The sequence below is a fragment of the Parasteatoda tepidariorum genome, chromosome 9 (assembly GCF_043381705.1).
Source record: "Parasteatoda tepidariorum isolate YZ-2023 chromosome 9, CAS_Ptep_4.0, whole genome shotgun sequence".
Taxonomy (NCBI): Eukaryota; Metazoa; Arthropoda; class Arachnida; order Araneae; family Theridiidae; genus Parasteatoda; species Parasteatoda tepidariorum.
Window position 1 is genome coordinate 68967691 of NC_092212.1, and position 26088 is coordinate 68993778.

At 28.8% G+C, this 26088-nt stretch overlaps 2 protein-coding genes across 3 annotated transcripts in view; one reads left to right on the plus strand and one right to left on the minus strand.

The window, feature by feature from the left end:
- Nucleotides 1-1213: 1213 nt before the first annotated feature.
- On the minus strand, nt 1214-9422 carry LOC107451756 (prenylcysteine oxidase 1). Its single transcript, XM_016067962.4, has 5 exons — nt 9058-9422; nt 8430-8636; nt 6075-6252; nt 3128-3333; nt 1214-2208 (listed from the first exon to the last, which is right to left on the minus strand). The coding sequence occupies exons 1-5, from the start codon at nt 9140-9142 to the stop codon at nt 1451-1453; spliced, it is 1434 nt and encodes a 477-aa protein (XP_015923448.1). The 5' UTR covers nt 9143-9422; the 3' UTR covers nt 1214-1450.
- A 20-nt stretch (nt 9423-9442) lies between these two features.
- LOC107451755 (transcription factor IIFalpha) overlaps nt 9443-26088 on the plus strand; it is a 23916-nt gene continuing 7270 nt past the window's right edge. The window contains exons 1-9 of one of the 2 annotated variants that reach the window (XM_016067961.3): nt 9443-9599; nt 13533-13588; nt 14471-14543; nt 16529-16722; nt 18830-19000; nt 20592-20724; nt 21721-21929; nt 22857-23053; nt 24359-24435. In XM_016067961.3, coding sequence (XP_015923447.2) covers nt 9567-9599; nt 13533-13588; nt 14471-14543; nt 16529-16722; nt 18830-19000; nt 20592-20724; nt 21721-21929; nt 22857-23053; nt 24359-24435 — 1143 coding nt within the window. In that variant the 5' untranslated portion in view covers nt 9443-9566. The remainder of the gene's footprint in view (nt 9600-13532; nt 13589-14470; nt 14544-16528; nt 16723-18829; nt 19001-20591; nt 20725-21720; nt 21930-22856; nt 23054-24358; nt 24436-26088) is intronic. The other variant, XM_043044123.2, reaches the window with a different exon arrangement.

Below are 26088 nucleotides of genomic sequence, written 5' to 3' on the forward strand. Positions count from 1 at the left end.
TAAAACTTCAAGTCCATAATTATGAAGATTAGGATGTAACGTAACAGAAAAAAATTTGTAAAAAACGTAACATAAAGCCTTCATATAAACCTTTAAACTCAGAACCGACATAGAAAATCTAACCTAAAGATTTAATTTAAAACTTAAAATATGCATATTTGTAAATGAAAGTTGAAGTTTTCACGTAGATTCTAGGGGATCTTTTATAAGAGTTTTTAACTGATACTTTATATTTTTGAACTTAAAAACTAAAATTTATTTTACATTTATGCCTTAAAAAATTTTTTATTTATGTTTTCGCCTCCAAAAAATGAAACTTTAGGTCCATTATGAAAGAACTAAATAACTTGCAATGCTACTAAAAAATTTTTTAATACATATGTGACTTCAAAACAACTCATCCGTTTAAAATCTTTAATTTCAAAAAAAAAAAAAAAAAAAANAAAAAAAAAAAAAAAAAAAAAAAAAAAAAAATTCATGTCACAAGCTTAAAATAATAGAAAAACACAATTTTTTATGTTGAAAATGTAAATGTAAATTCTTTTTGAAGCATAAATATAAAACAAATTTCAAACTTCGAGTTCATAATTGTGAAGATTAAGATGTAAAGTAACAGAAAAAAATATATAAGATACATAACATTAATGTCACTTAAAGCCTACATGTAAACCTTTAAACTCAGAAGCAACATAAATAATCTAACCCAAAGATTAAGTTTAAAATTGAAAATATGCATATTTGTTAATGAAAGTTAAAGTCTTTATGTAGATTCCAAGAGATCTTTAATAAGAGTTTTTAACTGATACATTATATTTTTGAACGTGAAAACTAAAATTTATTTTATATTTATGCTTTAAAAAAATTAAATATATGTTTTTGATTCCAAAAAATGAAACGTTAGGTCTATTATGAAAGAACTAAATACCTTTTAATGCTACTTCAAAATATTTAGTACATATTTTTAATTACATTATTTTTATAAATTTAAATTTATTTTATGTTCATGCTTTAAAAAAAAGTAAATTTACGTTTTTGACTCAAAAACATGAAACTTTAGGTCTATTATGAAAGAACTAATTACCTTTCAATGCTACTATAAAATTTTTAGCACAACTCTGACAGCAGAACAACTTATTACCAGCTTAAAATTTTTAATTTTGAAAAAAAGAAAAAATGTCATGTCACACGCTCAAATAATAGAATAACATAAATATTATGATAAATTATTTATCTATTAACAGCAAATATATCACAACTGAATTGTACTATTCATGAACTCCATTTTAGCTTGGTATACTAATTAGATTATAAATTAGATATTAGCTAAAAAAATATTTTTACTTTTATCACCAAGGGACAAGAACCAGGCATTTAAATCTCAATTCTTATCTAATCAACTACATGAAAAATTATAGTGAATATCACATGGAAATTAATTTGAAGAATTATTTCACAGTTCATCTTTATAAATTCGACTATGATGGTCCACCTTGTTCATTAAATTATTCCATAAATTATAAGATAACAAAGCAACATTTTTGGCCCCAATAGCACTCATTTCCATAGCACTAGCTGAAAGTTCTATAGCATTAATATAATATAAACCAGGATAAAGCAAAAAGGGAGGAACATTCTCTGGTGGTTCATAATGTGGATACGCCAACCAATCTCTTTCCTTGATCATCTCAACATCGTTAAAAAGACGGTGAATCGTTTTTGGTGTAAGAGGTTCTGCACTGAATACTTTATACACATTCGTAGTGATATTTTTCTCCAAAGTACTAACAGGAGTAACTTTACCAATGCTATTAAATAGAAGATGAGGCTGACAGGTAAGGATTTCATTAGGCACTTTATCCGCATTAAAGGCAGCAGGGTTTATAAAACCTTTAACAAATGTTGCGACAGTTCTGTGGAATTTGGTTTCAAACTGCTGGAAACTCTTTTTAAAATGTGTAAATTTTATGTTTGTGAGTCCTTTAATAAGTGGATTTGCAATTATAACAATATCGTACTCGACGCCTGATACACTTCCACTCGGTTCTACGTACTTTAAATTATATGAGCCATCTTTTAATAAAATAATCTCTGTAACATCTCCATTCACAAGCTTAGCTTTAGATAGTCTTAGGAGACCTTCGGGAACACGCTTGTTGCCACCGTCAATACTCCACAAATTACTATCGGCTCCTGCTAGTGACACAAATCCTGAAAAATAAATTTTTCTTTCAGAATTTGTGACAAATACAAACTATCTGATAGTGACACAAATCCTGAAAAAATAAATATTTCTTAAAGAATTTGTGATAAATACACAAACAATCTGGAAAATTTAACAGGGTGCGTAGCCAAATGCTTCAACAAAAAATAAACACCTTTAAGTACTTTTTAAGCACTAAAAATATTTTTAGGTATCATATACACTAACAAAATGCAAAATAATTTTCAAAGACTTTACATGATCATGATAAAATAACTAGTTACTGACATAAAGAAATCTTTTCTTGATAATATTAGTCACCACAAAAAGATCAAGAGATTTTTCGGTTTGAATTCAGAAGGTGGAAAATGAAGCCTGAAATTGAGAATATCTCTCAAAATGCAGCAGAGTTGCACACGAGAGAGCAATAATCTCACCAAACCCAGTTCAGTAGACGCATGTGTGGACCTGCAAGTATTTCATCGAACATGCGAAATGATTGGCGTTTTCATACGCTATGTACCGACGGTACTCCAAAATGCATTGTGTTTGAATGAATTAAGAAAACGTTGAATAGAACAACGTGAAAAATATGCTTTTGCATAATACGTGGAGAAAATTGATGTAAAGATACGAAATCTCATTTTCAAAAAGGGAAAATTGACCACTTTTTAAAAACGCCCAATGTAAAAAGCACCTTCAAAGGCTTTTTAAAAAAAACAAAAAGCACCTTTAAAAACTTTTTAAAAACGCTATGCACCATGAAATAACATTACTAATTGCAAGCCTCAAATCTGACATGCTATGATTACATAACTAATTTCAAAAGCAGAATATAAAAGAAAAAGCGAATCACTTAATTAGTATGACACAATCAAAATACACACAAAAATTAGTAAACAAAATACAACAAATTAAAATTATTACCTGCAAAAGCACTAATATTATTTGTTTGTCCATAATTCACCATCATTACAGATTGCACCAATTCATCTAAAAATGCTTTAGAATAATGCTTTCCAAGATGTCCAGCAAGAGACACTTGCGTCATGTTTTTAAAATTTTTATTCATGGAATCAAGCAGACCATTCACAGTTGTGAAGGAATAATTTGCTTTTTGTAAATCATATATCCTAAAATAAAAAAGAAACTGTTCAAATTTTTAAACTTAAATCCATTATGAAGTCAAACACAAACACTTGGTGTAATATTTAAAGCATAACTTTAACCTTTTAAATATGACACTTTGCATGCTAAAGCTTGTTATTCTGCTATACTTTTTGCACCAGCCATAAGCAAAAGGTTAATACAGTGAAACCTCCTATTATGGACACTCTTGCAAAACGGATGCCTCGCAATACAGATATATTTCTAATTACCCGTGAATCTTCTAGGAATAACCCATTATGTACATTAATTGCACTCCCGTAACCGGACATAAGCCCTGTGGCAGAATTTTTTCGAGCTATCTGCGACAAATCTCTCTAGCACTAATATCTTTATGCAAGATACTTTTAATAATAACCAACATATATGCTCAGGGGTCTGTTCAGGCCGAATTTACTACCGTTTAGCGGTACCTTCACAAATTCAACTTTAGGAAAAACACAAAATACTTTTTCTTAAAATTTTATTTTTGTATCCTTTAAGAAACGATAAATCTATATTTTTATCATGTTTTTTGTGTTGATTTTTTAATATAATTTTTCACAAATTATGTTTAAATTTTCACAAAATAGGTACCTCTCAGAAAAACCTAGGCAGACCTAGATGTTACTAATTTAAAATATAACAAGGGCTGTGTTAAAAAAAAAAAAAAAAAACTACAGAATTATTTTTAATTGAACATGTATTTATTTTTTATTCTAATATTATGGGTGATATTCTCGCATTTTGTTGGGGGGAAGAAAAAATTATTTATTTGTTCGTATTTTGTAAATAATCATCATAATAAAAAAATAATTAAAAATCACAAAAGCCGTAGTAGAAGTTGCTGAAAAAAAGATCGAAGACAAAATCACGTGAATCGGACCTCTGAAATGCATGCTTTGTTTTGAGATTAGGTTATTGCAATAAATAATATGTTATAAAAAATGTCAGATTTAAAAATCGGAGAGAAATCATTAGCAATAACTACCTAAAATTCGATAATTATTGTTTTAAAAAATAATTACTCACATGCAGTTTTGCAATTTTTTATATTGTTTGAAATACATCGGGACCCCTTAAAAATCATCTGAAAATCAATATCAATAACTGCCGAAATACAATCGAAACATTACGTAGATTTACGATACCATCGGCATAAATTGAGCACGCCAAAAAGTGTTTATCTAAATGCATGATTGAAATATTGCATGTAAATTTCTGTAGATAAAAAAATTAATAAATTGTTTTCAAAAGAAATTTTTTTCTCTGCTAGAACTCTGTAACGATCTGAGACAATATCGCCGTGTCGCTGCGATTCTGCCACTGGAGACATGGGCAGTCATTTTCGCCCTGAAAAGTTACTTTATATTTCTTCAAACCAGATAATATTTTCAGACATCAGAATCAATCTTTATGCTGTCACCTTGCTTTATCTTTTCAAAGAAAGAAGAGAAAATGATAGGTACTGCTCATTCTGGCAGCAGCATCTTTTGATCTGGATGACGGAGGTTATGAGACCCCACAAGCTGAGATGCTCTCAATGCTTCTACCCCACTGAAAATTGCTTTGATTATTAATTCATTATTAATTTGAAAACTTGCATTTAACACAACTGGGGTAAAAAAGAGAACAGAAATATAATCTTTGTGGTGTTCATATAAATAAAACATTTATTCAGACACTTGATATTTGATTAATTGTGAATATATCAACCCCCTAGGTCCTCATGACTTACAGGTATGCATTGCTTTTTTTTCCCTGTGAGGTTTACTCTCAAGGGGGTATTAACCACATTTTGTATCAAGTGATCGATAACACAAGGAGAACGATATGAAGAAATGTTCCAAATAAGGCCGAGGCCCACCCCAGGCTGTCATACCAGTGATGATGTTGATACCTTTAGCAGAATCGTGGCGACACGGCAACATTGCCGCAGAACATGACAGAGTTCTTGAAGAAAGATTTTTTATTTGGAAAGCAAAAAAGTTTGGTTTTTTTATCCGCAGATGACTTTTATCCGTAATGACTGTCTATAGTTAGAATTTCAGATTGGTATTATAAAATGTAATTTTCAAATCGCAAAAATTTAAAAGAAGTTAACTATACAAATATTTTTCTTTAGAACAGGAGAATATATATTAGAAGTATTCTTTTATATGTAGGTTAAAAAAAATTTTGCATTTATAATTTAAAAAAAATTTCATACCGTTCTACTGTATAGATACATACTGCATACTTTTTTTTTTGTATAAAGAAAGCGATTCTGTTACTTTAAATTAATAATATATATGATTGCTATTATTAAAAATGCTTTTCAGAAAGGTATTAATACTAGAGAGAATTGTCGCAGAAAGCTGGAAAAAATTGTTCCATAGCAGGGATCTGTCCCGGCCAAATTTACTACCGTTTAGCGGTATCTTCACAAATTTAATTTTAGGTAAAACGGTAGTTTCACAAAATACTTTTTCTTAAAATTTTATTTTTGTATCCCTAAGAAACGATAAGTCTACATTTTTACCATGTTTTTGTGTTCATTTTTTAATATAATTTTTAATTTTTCACAAATTATGTCTAAATTTTCACAAAATAGGTACCTTTCAGAAAAACCTAGACAGACCCCTGCATAGGGATGCTAATGAAAAGTTTTCAATACAATTTACCAATAAGTTATACTTAATGTACATTGTACAATAAATAAAGAGTTTGACAAAATACAAAATCATACCTACTAAATTCATCTAACATCCACTTGACATCTTTCCAAAGTTTAATAGTCGAAAAACCATATCTCCATAAGAATTTAATAACTGAAATAATGTACCAGTCACTCTCCTCAATAACAAATTTTTCTCCATCATATACTCCAAATTTAATACTAGACTCTGGTTTTTTAATACCAAGACCTAATACCAAACACAAACAATTAATTATTTAAAACTAAAATACATTTAAGTTTATTTGAAATTAAGAACAATTATCAATAATAAAAATAATAAGGTAACAAGGTAGGGCAGGAGTAGCAAAATGATCAATAATATTTCTAAATTAAAGAAGTGAAAAGACGGTTTTGAAAAATCTAAAACATAAACGTGTGGTTGCCTTCTTAGAAATAAAATTCAATTTACAAGTTATTCCACATCAAAACATAAAGGAATTTTTAAAAATAATACCATCACACACTTGTTTTATTTTATAACCGCCGTTGAACAGGTGACCCAATTCTGGGTTTACGACTACCAATGTTTAACTCTGTATCCTTGTAATTTTGATCCCAATCCAGAAGACAAGGGGGATCCTGGATCAGAACCCCAGAGGTACTGATTTGTTATGAGAACATGGATGACTTTGTGACCCGAGAGATTTAACGTGCACCAGTCACCGTTTACTACATGGGGAGTATTCGGCAGTCAGGAATCGAACCGGTGATCTCTTCGACGTGGACCAGTGCCCGACCAACCACGCTATACCGGCCCCCGTCACACACTTGTTAGAAAATTTATAGACTTGTCGATATTTTTATACTGTTTTCAAAAACATCAATAATACTATTGAGATTAATAAAAAAATTACAGGCTAATGTGTTTTTTTGTCGAAATAACTCTCCACTCCCATATAGAGTTCTATAAAAATAAACATTCTTAAAAAAATCTGTGAATTTTAAACTCCTTTAGTATGTTATGAAATATCTTCGTTACTTATAATTGATTTCAAAACCCAAGTTAAAGGTTTTTAATTGTAATACTTTTAAAAAATCATTGAAAGTGATTAAGAATGTCGTTGATTAAGAAGGAGGGATAAAGAGATTATCTCCCTTCTTCAAAAGATTTGGGGAAGAACTCCTCATTATCCCTCAAAGATCTACGCCCATGTCTCTGTGATAACTACTGAGACCAGATTATTATCAGATTTCACAGAACTTGAACTTGGCAAAGAAAAAAAGTCACCAAACATCAGGTGCAGATGTACAAACCTGTCCCATCATAGTTGGCAAGACAGCCTAATGTGGGCCAATGTCTTCCTTTGAAGATTTCTTCATAATGACTTCTGATTTATCTCTGATCTCCAATTCTTTTCATTAATTGCAAGAAAATCAGACTCCAGCGAGTCAGCCCATCTCAACTGCGCCCTTCCCTGTTTTCTTGCCTCAGTGGGTTTAAAAAGCAGTATCTTTTTTATTGTATTGTCATCACTCGCTCGAATCACGGGGGCCATTCAAATCATTCTATTTATTTTTATCTATTTCATAATATCGGGTTGTTTATAAGTCTTGTACAGTTCAATGTTAATTCTCCTTCTCCAGTTATTGTTTTCATTTACACCAGCAAGTATCTTACTCTGCAAAATCTTTCTCTCAAATATTGTGATACAATTTTCCTCCAGTTTTGTTAGATTAAGAACATTGTTTTTCTAGAAACCTAGATTTAATAAATCTTCTCAACCAGTCCCAAAATTATGCAAAACAATTGCATGTACTTTTCCGTTAGCTGGGAGCAAATGTCGCAAATTGTGAACCAAACACGCGTGAAGCCTCCAAGTGAAGCGAAGGACAAAACAGTCAATGGAATATAAGTCGAAAACGTTCTTTAACTATAAACAAATATTTATTAAAAGTAAGCAAAACAAGTTCAACTATAAACATATATTAATGAATTGTAATCAAAACCCAAAATGAAAGTTTATAATAATTGGTTTCTCCACAATGCGGTAATGTCCTTGAGAACTTCCTTCAAATGGATTGCTTACTCCTCCTTAAGACAGTTTCATTTCATGATTCTGACTGCATGTCGCATTCTTTGCCAATACACCTTTCTCTTGAAAAAAAGAGACTACAGTTTTTCTTCAGTTCTGGCAAAATCCCAAACTTTCATCATTTTTAAAACAAGGATGGAAGAAATTGAAGGATAATTATATGGAATTAATTCAGAGAATTGAGCAGGTGGCCCCAAACTAACATTCCCTTTATGATTGTGAGAAATTTGGTGGAATTCAACATTATTTAGAGATTTTTCGCTTGCACCCGGCTAACGGAAAAGTGCCTGATTGCATGAGTAATGAGATAACACAAAAATAAAATAAATACCTAATTTATCAGCAAATTTCAACATATATTCATTTCTTAAATGTATAACGGCTCCTCCAGCTTCATATTTATTTCTATCAACATCAACTAAATTAAGTCTCCCTCCAATCAGATCTCGCTCATATAAAGTTATGTCAGCTTTTCCTCCAAACAATTCGTTCAAAAAATGGGCACATGAAGTTCCTCCGATACCACCTCCGACAATAGCTAAAATTTATACATAGCATGGTAATTAATACATAACATGACACAACAAATGATAAACAAGAAAATGATCTAAAACAGGTCAAGTAGCTAGATACTTAAACAAAAAATAAGCACTACTTTATAAGCACTCAAAAAATACTTTTGATCCTTCCCCCCTCCCCACAAAAAAATTTATAATTAGAATCTGTGCAGTAATAAAAAAAAAATTTTTATCATTGGAAGTTCTTAATTTATTAACATTATATCAATAAAATTCAAAAACATTTTCTAAAACTTCACATAATCGTGATAAAATAACTAGCTTCCGAAAAATATTGCAGAGAAAATTGTCAAAATCATGAATTTTTTGTAATTTACAACGACAACTGATATGGCAAAGAAAAAATCTCTTTTTAAAAGATAAAGTTGTACTGCTAATTACCGATTTTCGGAGGCGAACGTCCATAAACCGTCGTCAACGTAAAACAAGAAAGCATAAAAAAGAATTCAATGATTCTAAAAATCATTGTTAGGCAATTTTTGTTTTGATTTAAAAAAATCAGCGGTCCAATATCATGAAATGGACTTTAAAATTAGATCGAAAAATTGAAACTTTCTAATCAGTGTTCTGACAGTCGTTTGTTTATTTATTTATTGTTCGATTGATTACTTCTTCAAAGCTGAACTAGATCAAGAAAATTAATTTTCGCATTTTTAAATTTCAGCTCGAAATTCCAGCTTTTCATTGGTCATTTTTTTCATTGTAATGCCAGTATAAATGTTGCATGCGCATTTTTAGAGAGCTTCAAGCAAAACATCTCTAGCTCGTGGCATCTATCAACCCTCAATCAATTTTATAATTGATCAAATAAAATGATGAAGTTTTGATGTCTGGTTGTTAAATTTACGTATCTTGTTCTCAAAAGATATACATTTGTTGGAAAGTTTGACATGGCATCGACAAAAACTGTGACTGAGGCTAAGGTAAAGTATTACCTTTGATTCTGATTTTTATACGATGAAAAATCTGTATTTAAGGTAAAGGTAAATTTTGTTGCCCAATTAACTCCAGGAACTTCGGATTCGTTTCCCTTGATTAGTATATTAAGCCATCTTTATTATAAACAACGCTATTTTTTTTAAAAAAAGGCCTCAAAGTTTTCATTTCATTCAAGTAAGCCATTTTTAAGATGTGCTAAACATAAAAATTAGTTTTGCAACATCACAAGCAACTCATCTGTTACTAAAAGTTAGTTTGTATCAGTTTGTTTGTAATGCTTAGTCAATCTACTGATGATCAACCGAATTTTTTCTTCCTTTTTCCACTTTTGCGAAGCTTGCTAAATTTCTCTTGTGCCTTATATTGTCAAACCCTGCATAAAATATTTTTAAATATTACTAACAATTTTTGGTAATTTCTTTTATATAAAGCAAAAAAAAATATTCTGTTTTTATAATTTTCAACAGCTAATTAATTTTTAGCTTAAATATTTTATCTATTTAGGTCATGGTTTCCAAATATATCTGCAACTAATATCAGACATTTAGTTACACACTATTTCCTTTTGAGAAGAGGAGGGAACTGTAGAAATAGATGAACTATTTTGCTGTGCACTAGCAAATTCAACCCAAAATTAAGGTTTTCTTATATTTTCCAATATTGAATTGTAAGCTACCTATTGTAAAAAAAAGAAAAAATCTAAAATAAATTTTGTTCTATTAGTTTTTTGAAATTCTATTCTACTGTTGAAGGGGATATTTCCGTATCGTGATCTGACGAGCCAACTACAATCACCAAGGTGCCAAATAGAATTAAACTTGCAAATTTAAAAAAGAAAAAAAATCATGTAGACGTTTGCCTGTGGGTGGCTACGAGATACAACTTTCAAGTTGGCCCCTTTCTATGGTATTTTTTCTCGCTGGCCCTTGCCCATAAGTTGCCAAGACTTGGCAATTATTCGACCACAGATCACAATACAAAAATCTCCCCGCATTATTATCGTGAAGCTGTTAGGTTGTATTTTCAAATGCACGGTAGTATTATTAAAGCCAATAATGCTTAATTGAATGCTTTAATTAGTGCACTGGGAATATTTCCATATTAGTACAGTGGTCTGTTCTAGGCAAATTTGCTACCTTTTAGCGGTACCTTCACAAATTCAACTTTAGGAAAAGCAATAGTTTCACAAAATGCTTATAAAAGTAAGTTTCTTCTCTCTGCCTCTTAGAATTTTGTTTTTGTATCCCTGCAAAAAGCGATAAATCCCGGGTTAATTCCACATGCAATAGGTTGCATGTGCTTGGTCAGATAGTGTAGTGTGGTAAGTGACATCCGAGATTGTTGCTGAATATCATTGTATCTATTAGTATATGGTATATCCTATAATGTAAAGTATGTGTACTTTGATAATAGGATTTTACAACCCCTCGAAGTTTAAAAGTACCAATCTAGTATTGAATTCATAACATTAATACCTAATAAGAAGATTTCAGAGCACACATTCTAAAAAATCTAATATTATAAAAATTATCTTTTTTACAGAAAGAGATTACACTATTTCCTATAGAGTATTTTAGTTATGTACATAGAACACCTTAACTCTTCTAATACATATAATTTAGCAAATTTTTAATGCTTTTGTCTACAATCTATTTAGCATTACTAATCGAAGGTATCCAACAAATAATGCTATATCTCATTTGTAATTCTCTTTCTCACAGGGTTTGAAAAAACCCGGGGAAAATTGGGTTTTATTTGAAAGAACCCGGGAAATTTTTTTTTTTTCATTTGTTGCTCATGAACTTTAAGTCTTACTGTGTAAATATCTTTATTTATTAAAAAGTGTTGTGTAAGCTTAAAAATAGTAATAAATCCAAAAAGTTATTTTAATTTTGTTACATATACTTTATATTAAGTTTAAATTTATTTAAACTTATTTAAATTTATTTATAATGCATTATAACGCATTATTACATATTTGAATCTTCCTTATAGTTAAGTACATAACGTTTCACAATTTTTAACTCAAGCATTATGAATATTACCTATCATAAAATAATAATCAGTAAATATTTATAATCAGTAAAAACTAAAATTTCATCTGACTTTTGACTTTAATAAAATACTGAAATAAATATTTAATGTTTTCCATGTTTCCAAACTTCCATATTTTTATAATAAGATTAAAAGAAATTGAAATTATGTATAATTATTAAGAGTATCAGTTACTTGTCCCATTTTTTTCAACTAATTAACCCTAGGAAAATGATTTCATTTTTAGATTAATTATTTTAAAAAAGTTCTCTTATAAAAAGTTTTAGCTTATTTTTTTAAAGCGAGAAAATAAAACTGTTAAAATGCGTTAATGTATCACTTAGTAAAAAAAAAAAAATGTTTCTTTTCAATTTGTTTAAACATATATGAATTAATATTAATATATAAAGCATGCAACTATATTTGAAAAATTGATCTTTTCCGACTATATTATTTAAATTTCTATTTGATTTAATTTCATTGAAATATAACTTTTTGAAAAAACCCACTTAAAGTTTTCAATAGTACTATAAAATTATAGATTCGAGTTTCTTTTACTTTTACAAATATTAAAAACTTAATCCCATAAATCATGCAACTCTATTTGACAAGTTTATGCTGCTCATTAAACTACATAAAATTAAACGTGCACCAATAAGTTTTAATAAAAACATTTTTTTGTTGGAAAAACCCACCTTGAAAAAACCAGGCGGGTTTTTTCTAAGTGGGCCCACTTGGCGAACCCTGCTTTCTCATGATAATCCCCTTTCCTCATAATTGTTAACTTTTTCTCTATGACATCACTGCACAAATAGAAACACATGATACTATGATACATCAAGATAAAAACACATAAATATAATTACAAGATGAAGACGCACATAATTGTTTTTCTGTGTATATAATACACATATTTTGTTTGGCAATTTTAAACATTTTTTATTTCAACCTTGATACTTAATTTATGTAAATTAATAAAGTTTTGTTTGTTAATTTCATGGCCAGTTTAAAACATGTTTACCCAAGCTCTCACTCATAGATTAATTTAAATTTTTTCGATTTTATACTATTTACATTGTATCAATCACTGTAATATAAAATATTTTGCAGTAATTATGCACTCTAAAAGCTTGTTTCTGGCTGTTAAAAAGAATTTTGCATTATTAATCAAAATGCTTTCAGATAGTAATGTGATAGTGTAAAAAGTAATCCCTTGCAATTAATGGTCTTTAACTAGACCTTTAGATCCGGCATGATGTAAGAGTTACTCAAAATTAATTTTTAAAGAAAACGTCTTATTTTTAAGAAAAATTACTGTACTTTCCAACATTTTCTTTTTTTGAAAATTGAATACTTCACATCAATAAATTATCCAGATCAATATTAAATAACCAGAACCAGACATTTATGCATATTCAAATTAAGTGCATTAAAATTGAATCTATTAATTTTTTATTAAATATAAATAAATTTTGTTACACTTCAAAAATATCACTTTTATGATTTTTTTATGTTATTTAATATTTATGTTTCTTGTTCACAGTAAAATTAATATTTCTATAATGATCACTTTTCACGAAAAACTTAAGTTGAACATTACAATCTATTATGAAAACCAAAAAATCTATCATAGTTTTAAATAATGTCACTTTTTTTGTTGATATAAAACATACCCCATATAATAGTAATTAAGATTAGGGTAATAATTTGTAGGCAAAATTTGTAATGTACAATATCATATCATGTTCAAATATATATTACTAATATTTGCTGTCTTAACAATTATTTAATAATATACTATTTAAACTTCACTGTCTTAACAATTTAAATTTTTTGTTAGAGTTTACTAATTCTAATTTTTTAAATTTTTAATTCTTTTTCAGGCTTCAACTTCAAATGGCCCTCAAGTGGTTCAAGAATATATTGTTAAAATGCCATTGTAAGAATTTTTTCTGTTTACATAAGTAATCACAATCAGTGTAGCTTTTATGATGAACATATGTTCAGGGTATCTGCACACCTGGAAAGTCATGAATTTCAGTATTGTACAAAATTTATCATAAAATGATAAAGTGTCATAATTTTAACTATTTAAAAAAAAAAAAAAAAAACATTGAAAATAATGGATTTAGGTTGCCGAAAAATCTAATTTTTAAAATGGAATTTACCACTCCCCCCAATTTCATGGTGTTCCGAATATCTTAATTTCTGACAAAATCCCCACTCAGAGTCATATTTTATTAAAATATAAAATGTTTTTAAAAACTATGGTGTTCTTTCAAAAAAGGAATGAAAAAACATATCTAGAGCGAATTATCTTTTAAACTTCTGTTATTTCAGAATTTTAATTATTATTTTATCAATTTAAAATTCTAGCTGAAGCAAGCCAGTCATCGGCAAATTTTTTTTATTCCGAAATGAGAACAAAAAAATCTGGAGTATTTCTTTCCTCTCCAAGAAAGGTATCTTTAGAATAGAATTCTGCAGAAAGAAAGAAAAATAAATTATTTGCTTTCGTATTCTTTTCAGCTATTTTATTGCTTCAACTCTTTCTTGACTCTGCTTTTTAAATTTGAAATCTATAAGTATGAAGATGCAGAGTATAACAGTTTTGGTTATTTCAATTAATGTTATTATAATGCATTTTTAAATTTACTGTTGTTTTTTTGTGGTAGAAAATAGTAACTTCGTTATGACATGAAAAATTCTTGGAATTAGTCATGGATTTGAAAATCTAAAATGTAGCAGATACCCTGTGTGTTGTATAATATTGAATAACTTTAAAATCCAGGTACTAAATCTTTTCTTTAATTCCTTACAGGAATAAATCGAAAAAATTCAATGTAATGCGCTTCAGTGGCTCTCAAAAAGTGGATGTGAAGACATGGACACAAGTAAAATTCATATTTTGTTTCAACTATATATAATAACATCTTTTTTAATACTCTTGGTTTAACGAAAATTGCTCTATTTTGTTTAACTTTATTTTTGTGCTTCTATCATACCTACCAAATCTCCTGTTCATCCTATCTTCTGTTCACCCGTACATTCTCAAATGTTTCCTTGTTTATTGTAGAAATTTGTTATATAATTGGCAATGAAACATCCTCTGATGTAAAAATAATAATCGACAAATATAATTAAAAGTGTTTTTATAGATAATGATTTAATTTGCTAATTAATGCCAATTTTTTTTTAATGTTTCGTTTCTTGAAAACTAAATGTTGTTTAATCGTTAAGGACTATACCTTTTCAAAACCACCAAGTAAAGATTTTTGACAAGTACATTAAAAGTATCTGCCCTTTTGTAAGTTTAAGATAAATTTTTATAATGTGAGAAGATTAAATTCTCTAAAAACGTGGACAATTTTTGAATCATTATATACTCCATGATCTAGAAGTCGTTCTTATTTTTTACCTTTGTTGCTATACATTATTTGTTTTGTAATAAAACAAAAAATTTTACTCATTGTTTTTATGTAAATAAATTTAGAAATTATAAGTTTGGTTATAATGGTTTTTATACAAACGAGATTCAACTGTAATGGTAGGTATAATTTTTCATATTGATATTAGTTAATAAAAATTGCTCTTAGACAATAAAAGATTATCCATGCTCGTCAATCAGGTTCCTTCAAGGTTGATTTGGGTGTTTGACAGGGTTGTATATTTTCTCCAACAATCTTTTTAATTGCTATTGGCTGGATTATGAAGAGAGTATTAGAGAATAAGCAGGTATAAGATTGACCTTGTTGAATATCTTCTGACCTTGATTTTTGCAGACGATTTATGTTTACTGACCAACAACCTTCAAGACATGCAAACAAACATAAGTGTTTTAATCATAGAGGCAAAGAAAATGGGGCTTATTTGCGACCAAAATAAAACTATAATTTTGAAAATTAAAGCTAAGCAATTGAATGACAAATTCTTAGAAAATGATGAACTTAAGGAAGTAGACTGTTTTCTATGTCTTGGAAGTATAATGAAGATATACTAAATGATAGATAATGATGATGAATATATACTAGATTGATTAAACAAAGCCCAAAGCAATTACACTATTCTCAATAGATTCTAGAAAAACAAAAACATTCTATATGGTGCGTAGCATTTTTAAAAAGTGCTTAAAGGTGCTTATTTTAGATTTTGCTTTTTTATTGAATGTTTTTAAGAAGTGCTTTTTTTATTGAATGTTTTTAAGAAGTGCTTTTTTTATTGAATGTTTTTAAAAAGTGCTTAGTTTTCTCTTTTTTTTCTTGATCCTGTCAATTTTCGTCTCATATTATGCAAAAGTGTGGTTTTCACATTATTCTATTCAACGTTTTCACAATGAATTCAAGCGCAAATCATTTGATATGTTTGATGATGACTGCATGTGCATATAATGAACTGGGTTCGGTGAGATTCTTGCTCTCTCATGTGTAACTCTACTGCATCCTGCAAGATATTCTCAATTTCATGCCTCATTTTCCACCCTCTGAAATCAAACCAAAAAATCTCTCGATCTTCTTTTGGTAGCTAATATAATCAAGAAAAGAGTTCTTTGTCAGAAACTAATTATTTTATCATGATCAAGTAAAGTCTTAAAAATTTATTTTGCATTTTGTTAATGTATATGGTGCTTTAAATTATTTTTTAGTGCTTAAAAAGTACTTTAAAGATGCTTATTTTTTGTTGAAAGATTTCGATACGCACCCTGTTCTAGAAAAACGAAAGCCAAATATTGTTAAAATTCTGTGAGTGGATTGCAATTGCATAATTTTCATACATGATAATTGTTTTTTTTTTTTTTGTTTTTTTTTCGTAATGAGTAATAGCTTATATTGTGTTTTTTTTTAAAAAATTGTTTTATGTATAATATGATTTTATTTTATAGGTGAAAATGGAAAGGGAAAATAATTTAAAAGAATTCAAAGCCGATGAAGATCAGCCAAAATTTGGTGCTGGGAGTGAATTTGGTCGTGAGCAGCGGGAAGAATCCAGGCGTAAAAAATATGGCATTATGACTAAAAAATATAATCCAGAAGATCAGCCTTGGCTGCTGAAACTTAATGGAAAAGGTGGAAAAAAGTAAAGGCTAATAAGATTTTTTGTTCTGAATGTTATTTTATGTAAAAAGAAATATGGTAAAATTTTTATTTATTTATTCTGTGATGTAGAAGAAATACAAATAAGAAATTTTACTTACTGTTTCAATAATTAGTAATTAAAAAATTTAGGAGAAGAATGTGTCAGGGAACTTTTTGAAAACGCTCAAACTTCTGCGTATAAAAATGTATTATTGATATCTCATCTGTAATTGAAGCATTTTAACTTAACTTCCCAAATTTTAAAGTTGGGCAATGCTTAGTAAAATTATGTCTTGCAAACATTTATTTAGTGTTTTTATGCATTTAGTAGCCAATTATTTCCATCATCTGTTCCACTTAACTTATTCTTCTAATAAGCTATTAATTGATTGAATGAGTCTTGAGGTCTGAATTAGTATTCATTTCCAAATTTCTTTCTAATGAATTGTTCACACATTTTAAAAGTAATATTATTAGATCTTACTTTTTCACTAATTTAGTAATGAGAATTCGGTTGTCTGTCCAGGCTAAATTCACTACTGTTTAGCGGTACCTTCACAGACTTACTTTTTCTTAAAATTTTATTTCTGTCTTAAAGAGTCTTAATGCCGATCATGACTGGAAAATATTGCAGTTTTTCTTTTTTGATGACAATTAAAAGCCCTTAAATTCCCTATGTGTAAAATATTCAGTACATTATGCAACAATTATCATGAAATTTGTACTTTGCAAAATCTACTGGATTTTTTCCTATCTATGTTGGCAGCTATGGGCATAAATCTTTTATGATATTATGATTTGAATGAGAATGGCTTTAGTAAATGTTCTAAGCTACTCAATAAGTTCACGCTGTGTTTATGCAGGTAAAAGTTTATATAACATATATACAGTTGGACCACTATTTAACGAAGTTTTTAAATCCCGATAATAAGTTCGTTATGTAGAAAATTTGTTAAATAGAAAATCACCTTTTGAAATATTTAAACAATACAAAACAGGTTTTAAAATCATAAAAACTAGTCATAATTAAAATAGCAATTGATACACCTTTATCTTGTAAACTAGTATCTACTATTTATTCTATAAATCTTAGCCATAAAAGAAATCTGCATAAGAATAAAGTAAAACATTATCCAGTGTTACCCTATCATACTACATACTTTTTCAACTAAAAAAAGCTGAATTTATGTATAAAATTATAGCTGCATTCATTTGCTATATAAAATTATAACTACAAAGTAATTTTAAGCATACATTATAACATGCGTTCTTAAGTTTAATTGTTACTGATAAAACGGTTAATTTTGTCAGAGTTTTTCGTTTGAAAATGGAAAGAGATTTTACTGCTCTCTCTTAAAGTTAAGTGGCTTCGAAAATCAATTCAAGGTCATTTCCACCATAAGGTGCGTTAACAAGTTTGATATGTTCTGAAATATTTTGAGAAATAGGGAAAGTAAATCTCAAAGAAAATTCAATTAAATATAAAATTCACTTCGCTATTTGGAAGTTATTTTACGAAGAAATTCCCAAAATGTTCTTGGTTCCTCGAAAAAATTCGCATAATAGATAAATTCATAAAGTGGAAGTTCGTTAAATAGTAGTCCGACTGTATATATATACATATATATTACATTCTAACTGTTAACCTAATAACCAGTTTTTAATATAAAAATTTATATCTTTGTCCTTAATACATTAGTATTAAGGATGAGTGAATAAAATTCTTAATTCTAACATCTCGATTACACTTACTATTCAATAAAAGATTTATTTGAATTTAATTTTCATTTTTGAGAGAAACTATCATAGTTCTTAATTTTCATTTGTTAGAATAAGAAAGAAAAACAGATTTGTTCCTTCCTGCATCAAAAGAAAGCTTGTTTTACACAAGTTGTCAAATGGGAAAGTAATGCACTTGTAAATTTCGGTACAGTTTCCTCCTAAGGCTCAACACTTGAAAGTTATTTATTTTTTCTTAAATTTGTTTACTGCTCATTATTTTAAAAGTTTCAACTGCTTTTTTTTGTTTTGTTTAGTGATTGCGGAAATATGCTCTTATCGAATGTATTTTTTATTCTTTATTTTTAAATTTTTTCTGCAAAAATTAGATATAAAGGAATTCGTGAGGGAGGAGTTACTGAAAATGCCTCCTACTATGTTTTCACTCAAGCAGCTGATGGAACTTTTGAAGCTTACCCAGTGGCAGAATGGTATAACTTCACTCCTATTCAACGCTACAAAGCTTTGAGCGCTGAAGAAGCCGAAGAAGAATTTGGGAGGTAATCATATTTCCTTTATTCAATAGCAGGGTGCGTAGTGTTTTTAAAAAGTACTTAAAGGTGCTTATTTTAAATTTTCCTTCTTTAAAAGCCCTTAAAGTTGCTTTTTTTATTAGGTGTTTTTAAAAAGTGCTTCATTTTCACTGTTCGAAAATGATATTTTTTTCTTTACCACTTTGATTTTCGCCATGTGTTATGCAAATGCGTGCTTTTCACATTGTTCTATTCAACTTTTTCACTATTCATTCCAGCACAATTCATTTTGGCGTACCGTCACTCCGTAGCGTATGAAAACGCCAATCATATTACATGTTTAATCAAATCAGATTAGAAAATTTCAGATAGTTAGTCTATGTTAGTTAACAGTGCTTTGTGTAAAATTAACTTAGCAATTTTACGAAAGTGTATTTGGCAACTTTTCTTGATTTTGCGGTGGTAAAAATTAAGAAAATTTTGTGACTGATCTGTAGGACCAATTATTAAATTCCACTAATTTATACATTCATTATTTCTACTCATGCCTATTAGAGTTTGTTGTCTAAAAAAAAAACAATATCCTTAAATTTATAAACCAAAATAAATGTGAGATCTTTGTACCTTTTTACCTAAATTGCACATTTGTACCTAAATTGCACCTTTGTACATAAATTGTACTACCATATACAATAGTGTATAAATCAACTTTTCAAACTCCAAAAATTATACAAAAAACTGACTATTGGCTCATTCACCGGATTCAGACATTTCAAACCCCCAAATTCGAACATTTATTGATCATGAAATATCAATACTTTATAACAATGAAATACATATGAATAACTCTGTATCAATTTACTTTGACAAATTACACTTTACGAAAATTATTTTTAATTTCTTACATGCCATTAATTCTGTAACTTCTCTTATGGTATTTTCTTTACTTATTAAGGTGTTTTATAGAGACAATACTACTTTAAATGACATTTAGAAAAAAATTAAGAATAGCCAAAGTTAAGATAATTTATTCAAGAGTATTTAGAAAAACATAACACAATGAAAACTTTTAAAACATACCATAAAGTTAAAAATTTATAGATTCCAGAACGTCACATTTGTGTCGAATTCATTAATGTTGTCACACGGATCCCACTCTGCTATGGATTCTACTTTATCCTCGTCTGCTGATTCCTGTAAAAATTATCTTTACCCCCTTCCAAGGAATTCAAAATTTACAATACCTTTCAATCCACATTTTACCACGCCTCAAATATCATTTGCAACACGGCCCCTTAACCGTTTGAGTCCCAAGCAGTGCGATCACACTATTGAGATTATATGTCGATAAAGATGATACGTTATGACAACTGATGGTACGTTACCGATTGTTGAAGTCACGTGCTACCACATCTAGAGATCCATGTGTACATCTAAATCCTGTAAATGTGTAAAAGAGGGGAATGTATATTTGTAATAATGCGGAATGAAATTGATGTAAAATATGGTTTTATTGAATGTACAGATTTTATGGTAATGTGTTTTATCATATTCATTAAATTGTATGTATTTAAAATGTATTACTCATAATTAGGTTCTTTATAAAAAATTTTTCCAGACGTGACAAAGTTTTGAACTACTTTTCCATTATGGTTAAAAAACGTCTTCAGAAAGAATCAATTGAAGAGGAGGATGAAGATGGTGAAAAACCTAGTGGAAAAAAGAAGAACAAAAAACAGGCTAAAGATTTTGTAAGTCAAGCTTAGTATTTTTTTTCTTTCTATTTTTAGTTTTTTTTTATATTATCAGATCAGTTTTTGTTATTATTCTTGACACCTTTTCCTGCTTAAGACAAATTTGTGTGATTAAGTTCAATTTATTAAATAATAGAAGAAATCACTTATGCAAAATCAGAAATAAATTGAACTTTATGAAAAGTTATGCTCAATGATTATCTATTGACAATTTATTAATCATTTGCGTTTGATTTTGCTTTTAAATCTTTCATAATCTTCATTTTATTTAATTTTTAAAAAAAAAGCTGCGACTTTGTTTCATAATATCACTCATTTTCTCTTTTTAAAAAAACAAAAACTATTTTTAGAGAAAGATACTCAGAATATTTATTTGCTTAGTTTATTTTTCATATGAAACTTCGTAATAAATCGTTATTTTGTGGTACACGTAATGTGCTTTACTAATGATAGGGTATACTTAGTAATGCTTCTAAAAATGAGTGAAACTTGTTTTTTTCATTTATGACCTAATAGATTTGTTAAACAATTAAGCTCAAAGTAATCTTTTGAAACTTGTATACTTTCTAATTGATAATCTTGACACAATTTAATATATTGTAACCTGTTTTATTGTTCTAAAGAAATTTGAGTTTCATTCCTTGCCTTTTAACCGATACATGTTATGAAAGGAGTAAATTTGATCTGGTCGCATGAATTAGTGCAAAATTATCTTGACCAGAGGACTCTTTACCCTTACACTTGACTAAGAGCTTTTTTTTTTGGAAGAAAGAACATGTTTATTTTATTTTCTAAAAGATGGTGCTATGCTGAATCAGTAAAAGTATGTAATTAATTATACCTAAATCTTTGTTAGCTGTGGCAGAGTGTATTTTAAAATATCAATTGCTGTCATATATTGTAATAAAAGTTACTTTTAAAAATCATCACAAGTATTTGCTTAAATGTGCATTGATTAATCTCGCTTTCCTTATGATTAATCTCACTTTCTAGAAAATATCTGACATGGATGACTGGACTAAAGATTCTAGTGAATCTGGTGATGAAGATGACGTAGAAGAAAATGATGAAAAATCTGCAAAAAAGAATGCTAAGAAAGGTAAAAAGAAAAAGAAGGAAGATGTAGAGGATGAAGGTAAAGAAGAGAGTGATGAAGGAGATTTTGATGATCGGGAAGTGGATTATATTACAGGGTCTTCAAGGTATGAAATTTTTAAAAAAAAAAAAATTGTGTTTATTTGTGCTACCAGCTATCAAACTAGCTTGTAATTTGCTAATTTTTTTGTAATACTATTGTCCTAATTTAGAAATCAATGTTTCTTTATNAAAAAAAAAAAAAAAAAAAAAAAAAAAAAAAAAAAAAAAAAAAAACTGAATTACCATCATCTGACAAGGAAACATATTTTCTATGTGTATATAAATGTTAAAATGCAATTAATTTATTATTAGGCCTTTTTATTGTGTATTTATTATTTTTTGTGGTGTTTTAATATTTCTTATTTTGTTTTTATGTAGTGAAGTTTACATATTTTAAGAAGAATATTAACAAAACAATTCGAAATTTATCAAATGAATCTCAAAAACATTCTTTAAAAAAAATCTTTCTAACATTTTGAAGCATGCCAAAATTTGTTGTAATAAAAATCACTAGATTTTTTTTATTTTAAACACAAATTGCACATAACCATTTATATGCATAAAATGCAACTTTTATTTCATATTTAGTAAGAGAAAATGATATTTTGAGGCCTGTTGGCTGAGTGATATCTCGTGCCACAGATCCTTGTTTCAATTCTTGGACCGGGAACAGTAAGGCTTGGCCCTGTATGGACTGTCGCGCCACTGAGTTTAGTGTAAAAAGATATTTTTGATATGCAAGAAATGTTACATATTATTGTTTTAAAAAATTAGGTTGTACAATTACAGTAATTCAGATACTGGTTGAAATAGTCACTAATTTCTGATGAAGCAGTCAAGATTTCAAATGGTTTTATAATTTTTTTCTAGAAGCATAAAAAAACATGGGAATGGTTCACAAAAAAGTTATATTTTTTTTCAGAAGTTTGTACAGCTATTAACGATTGCCTCTTTTGTGAGCGTATTTTTCACTTTAAAATGTTAACTTGCAGCTCTGAAGAGGAGTTAGAAGAAGAAAAAGTGAATCGTGAGATGAAGGGAGTCGAAGATGAAGAAGCTTTACGCAAATTAGATAATTCAGAAGATGAGGAAGAAACAGAAGAAAATAAAGAGACTGAAGAAAACCCTGAGCAAGAAAAAGCTCCAGAAGTGGAGAAAAAGAAGAAAAAGAAAGAAGGTAAAGGAGGAGGTAAGTTATGATCAATTTGTTTTAATTTTCTGTTGACTGTTTATTGTAGGAGATCTTGACTGTTTATTGTAATTGCTTTTAAATTTATCATGTTATTCAAGTATCTTTACACATATTATTTTGCAAATACAGTGAAACCTCTCAGGAGCAACCACTTCTTGTAAAATGGTCCTTAATCGGGGTAGGTCGATGTTAGGGGTTATCTCCATCGACTTTATTTTATTGAAGGTAACAAGATTTTGTCTGAGTGATTTTATTTCATTCAATGTCATTCTCTTGGTGTGGAAATGCCACTAGTGTAGGCATCATGAGAACCAGATCGATGAATAAAATTTAACGACTATAAAATTTAGGCCTACTGATATAATTGTGCATAAAAACAAATTTACCAATTATGTATAATAGAACTAAATAAATAAACAATTTTATTTTTCATTAAAGTTTGAACTTAATTTTATATTGTTGAGAGAGTTTTTGATGGTCTCTCCTTAAGGTTTTCTTCAACGCAAAGTCTGTGGAGAAAAAAAATCTGTGTCTCCCAAACGTGGTTGTAAATAGAGAAGGTCGCTAAACAGTGGTGGTCTTTCTTGGAGGTTTCACTGTATTTTATTTTTTTATACTGCATATTTCTCCTTTTGAGATCAAGCTAAAATAATGGCAGGGAAGGCAATTTTTACTGAGAAATATGTAGCTTCAAAGAAAATTAGCTCAGGCAATGATTTAAAAAAAATAATAATAATAATTCTGTGGTTATAAATATAATTACTTTCTTCTGGTATTTTTAAAATTTTTTTACATTTTGTCGAATATTTTATAGTGTATTTTTTCACATTTTAGACACGAAACATAATTTACTAGACTCAAACAATAAAATATTTTTATGCCATAAAACTTTTCAAATGCAGAGGTAATCGTACTCCAGGTGTACCCAGGATTTCCTGTTTTTTTTATTTTTTTATCTTTCCTTCCGGTCCAGAAATTAGGAACAGGGCATGTGATTTTTTTCACGGAATCCTGTGTATCTCAAGACCATTGATTAACAGACTTCCTCGAATTAAAATTTATAATCCAACAAAATTTTCACCACAATCTAAAATTTAAAGTAAGAGTTTAAATTTAAAGTATTTCATATAACTTATTTTAAGTTGTCGATATAGGACACACAATAATAGTTTTTGTATAGTACAATAATAGTTCTTGACTGCCATAAAAGCTCAAATATTATTACCTAATTTTTGCAACCTAATAATTATACCTTAATAATAGTTATGTTTCACGTAAAAGTCTTATTTTTTTGTTACTTAGACTCGTCTGGAGATTCTTCTTCTGATACTTCAGATTCTGACTTTGATGATAATAAAGTTCATGCTGTGTTTATGCAGGTAAAAGTTTATATAGCATTTTTTTTGTTTTTTACATTCTAACTGTAATCTAATAACCAGTTTTTAAATATAAAAATTTATATCTTTGTCCTTAACCCTTTAACAGTATATATTTTAGAAAAATTGAAAATTTTTTTGACTGTTTCATTTTGTTCTTTTTATTATGATAAAAATTAGAAAAAGGGTTTTTATTAAATTTTTTTTATTTAAATGCAATAACTACTGTATTTATAATTTTTACATACGCGTAAAAAAGTAATGGATTGCACGTACATCTTATTCAATTAGAGCAAATTAATTTGAGCTAAATATAATATAACTAGTATAATATAATATAAAAACACAACAATATGATTTTTAATACATACATTTTTGCAATAAAGCATCTGACAACTAATTGGTGAAAACCTAGGAACACTAATGCCATCTATTAGTAAAATAGTGAATTAAGTATCCTTAAGTAGAAAGAAACTCGGCTTGGGCTTCACAAAATAGATACAGTAAGACCTCTATTATCCGAGCTAATTGGGACCGCTAGTACCTCGGATATCGGAAATCTCAGTTAATAGAAGCCATGTAAAAAAAACCTTCTGTACTTGCGAATTTAACTACTTTTAAAGTAAAAAACAATAGAACGTTTTTTAAATTATAAAGGTAAATATATATGAACTTATGTTTCACAGCTAAAAAGATTTAAAAAGGAAATCAACTCTAGTAGTGAATTTTAAAAAGTAAAATGGAATTTTTTACTTAGTGTATAAAATTCCATTATAACTATACTTAGTTAAATATTGAAAGAAACATTTTCAAAAATAACACAAATCTCAAGAAAATATTGTAGTTTTAAAATTGACATGATTAAACTTACAAGTCACATGACCACTGTTAACAAAGCATTCATGGATGTTGTCTTCTCAGGGTGTAATATTTCATGGAAGTTGAGTGCGTTTGTGGGGAATAAGTGCCTGTTACACGGACAACGAACTAATATGTGTATAATTTCTTCCAAGCTCATTTTGGAGAGGAGAAAAAAAAAATTTAGACTTCGTTATTGCCTCGGTTAACAGAAACCTCGGTTAATCGAGGTTTTACTGTATGCTAATTTTTCTCCTGCCCAAAGTCAGTTCGGGCATCACAAATACTGCTCGTGGTAGTTGCTCGAACTGGATTCGGGCGACACTGGCAAGGGGTTAATACAGTGGTTCCCAACCTGGGGGCGATCGCCCCAAAGGGGGCAATAAAGCTTCTCAAGGGGGCGATAATCCTTAGGGGGTGATCAGGGGGCGACGAGTACTCAAAAGATAAAAATTGCTAATAATATTAATAATAAAAGCTATTTGAGATTGAAATTGAAAATATATATGAAACCTATGGTTCTGGTGTAGACAAAGAATTATGATAGTTAAAAATTAAAAAAAAATTCAAGTGCAGGATCGTTTTCGTCATACGTTTTGGTATCGCAGGCGGAAATCTGATAAGTCGCTCTGTTCCTCTGAGCAATAATACTGTTTCCAGGCGTACTGATGAGATGGCCGCAGACGTTGAATCAAAACTCATTAAATTTCTGAAAGAAGGTAAATTTGCGTTGCAGATTGATGAATCAACTGTGATAGATAACAAAGCTGTTTTAGCTTACGTGAGATTCATAAATGA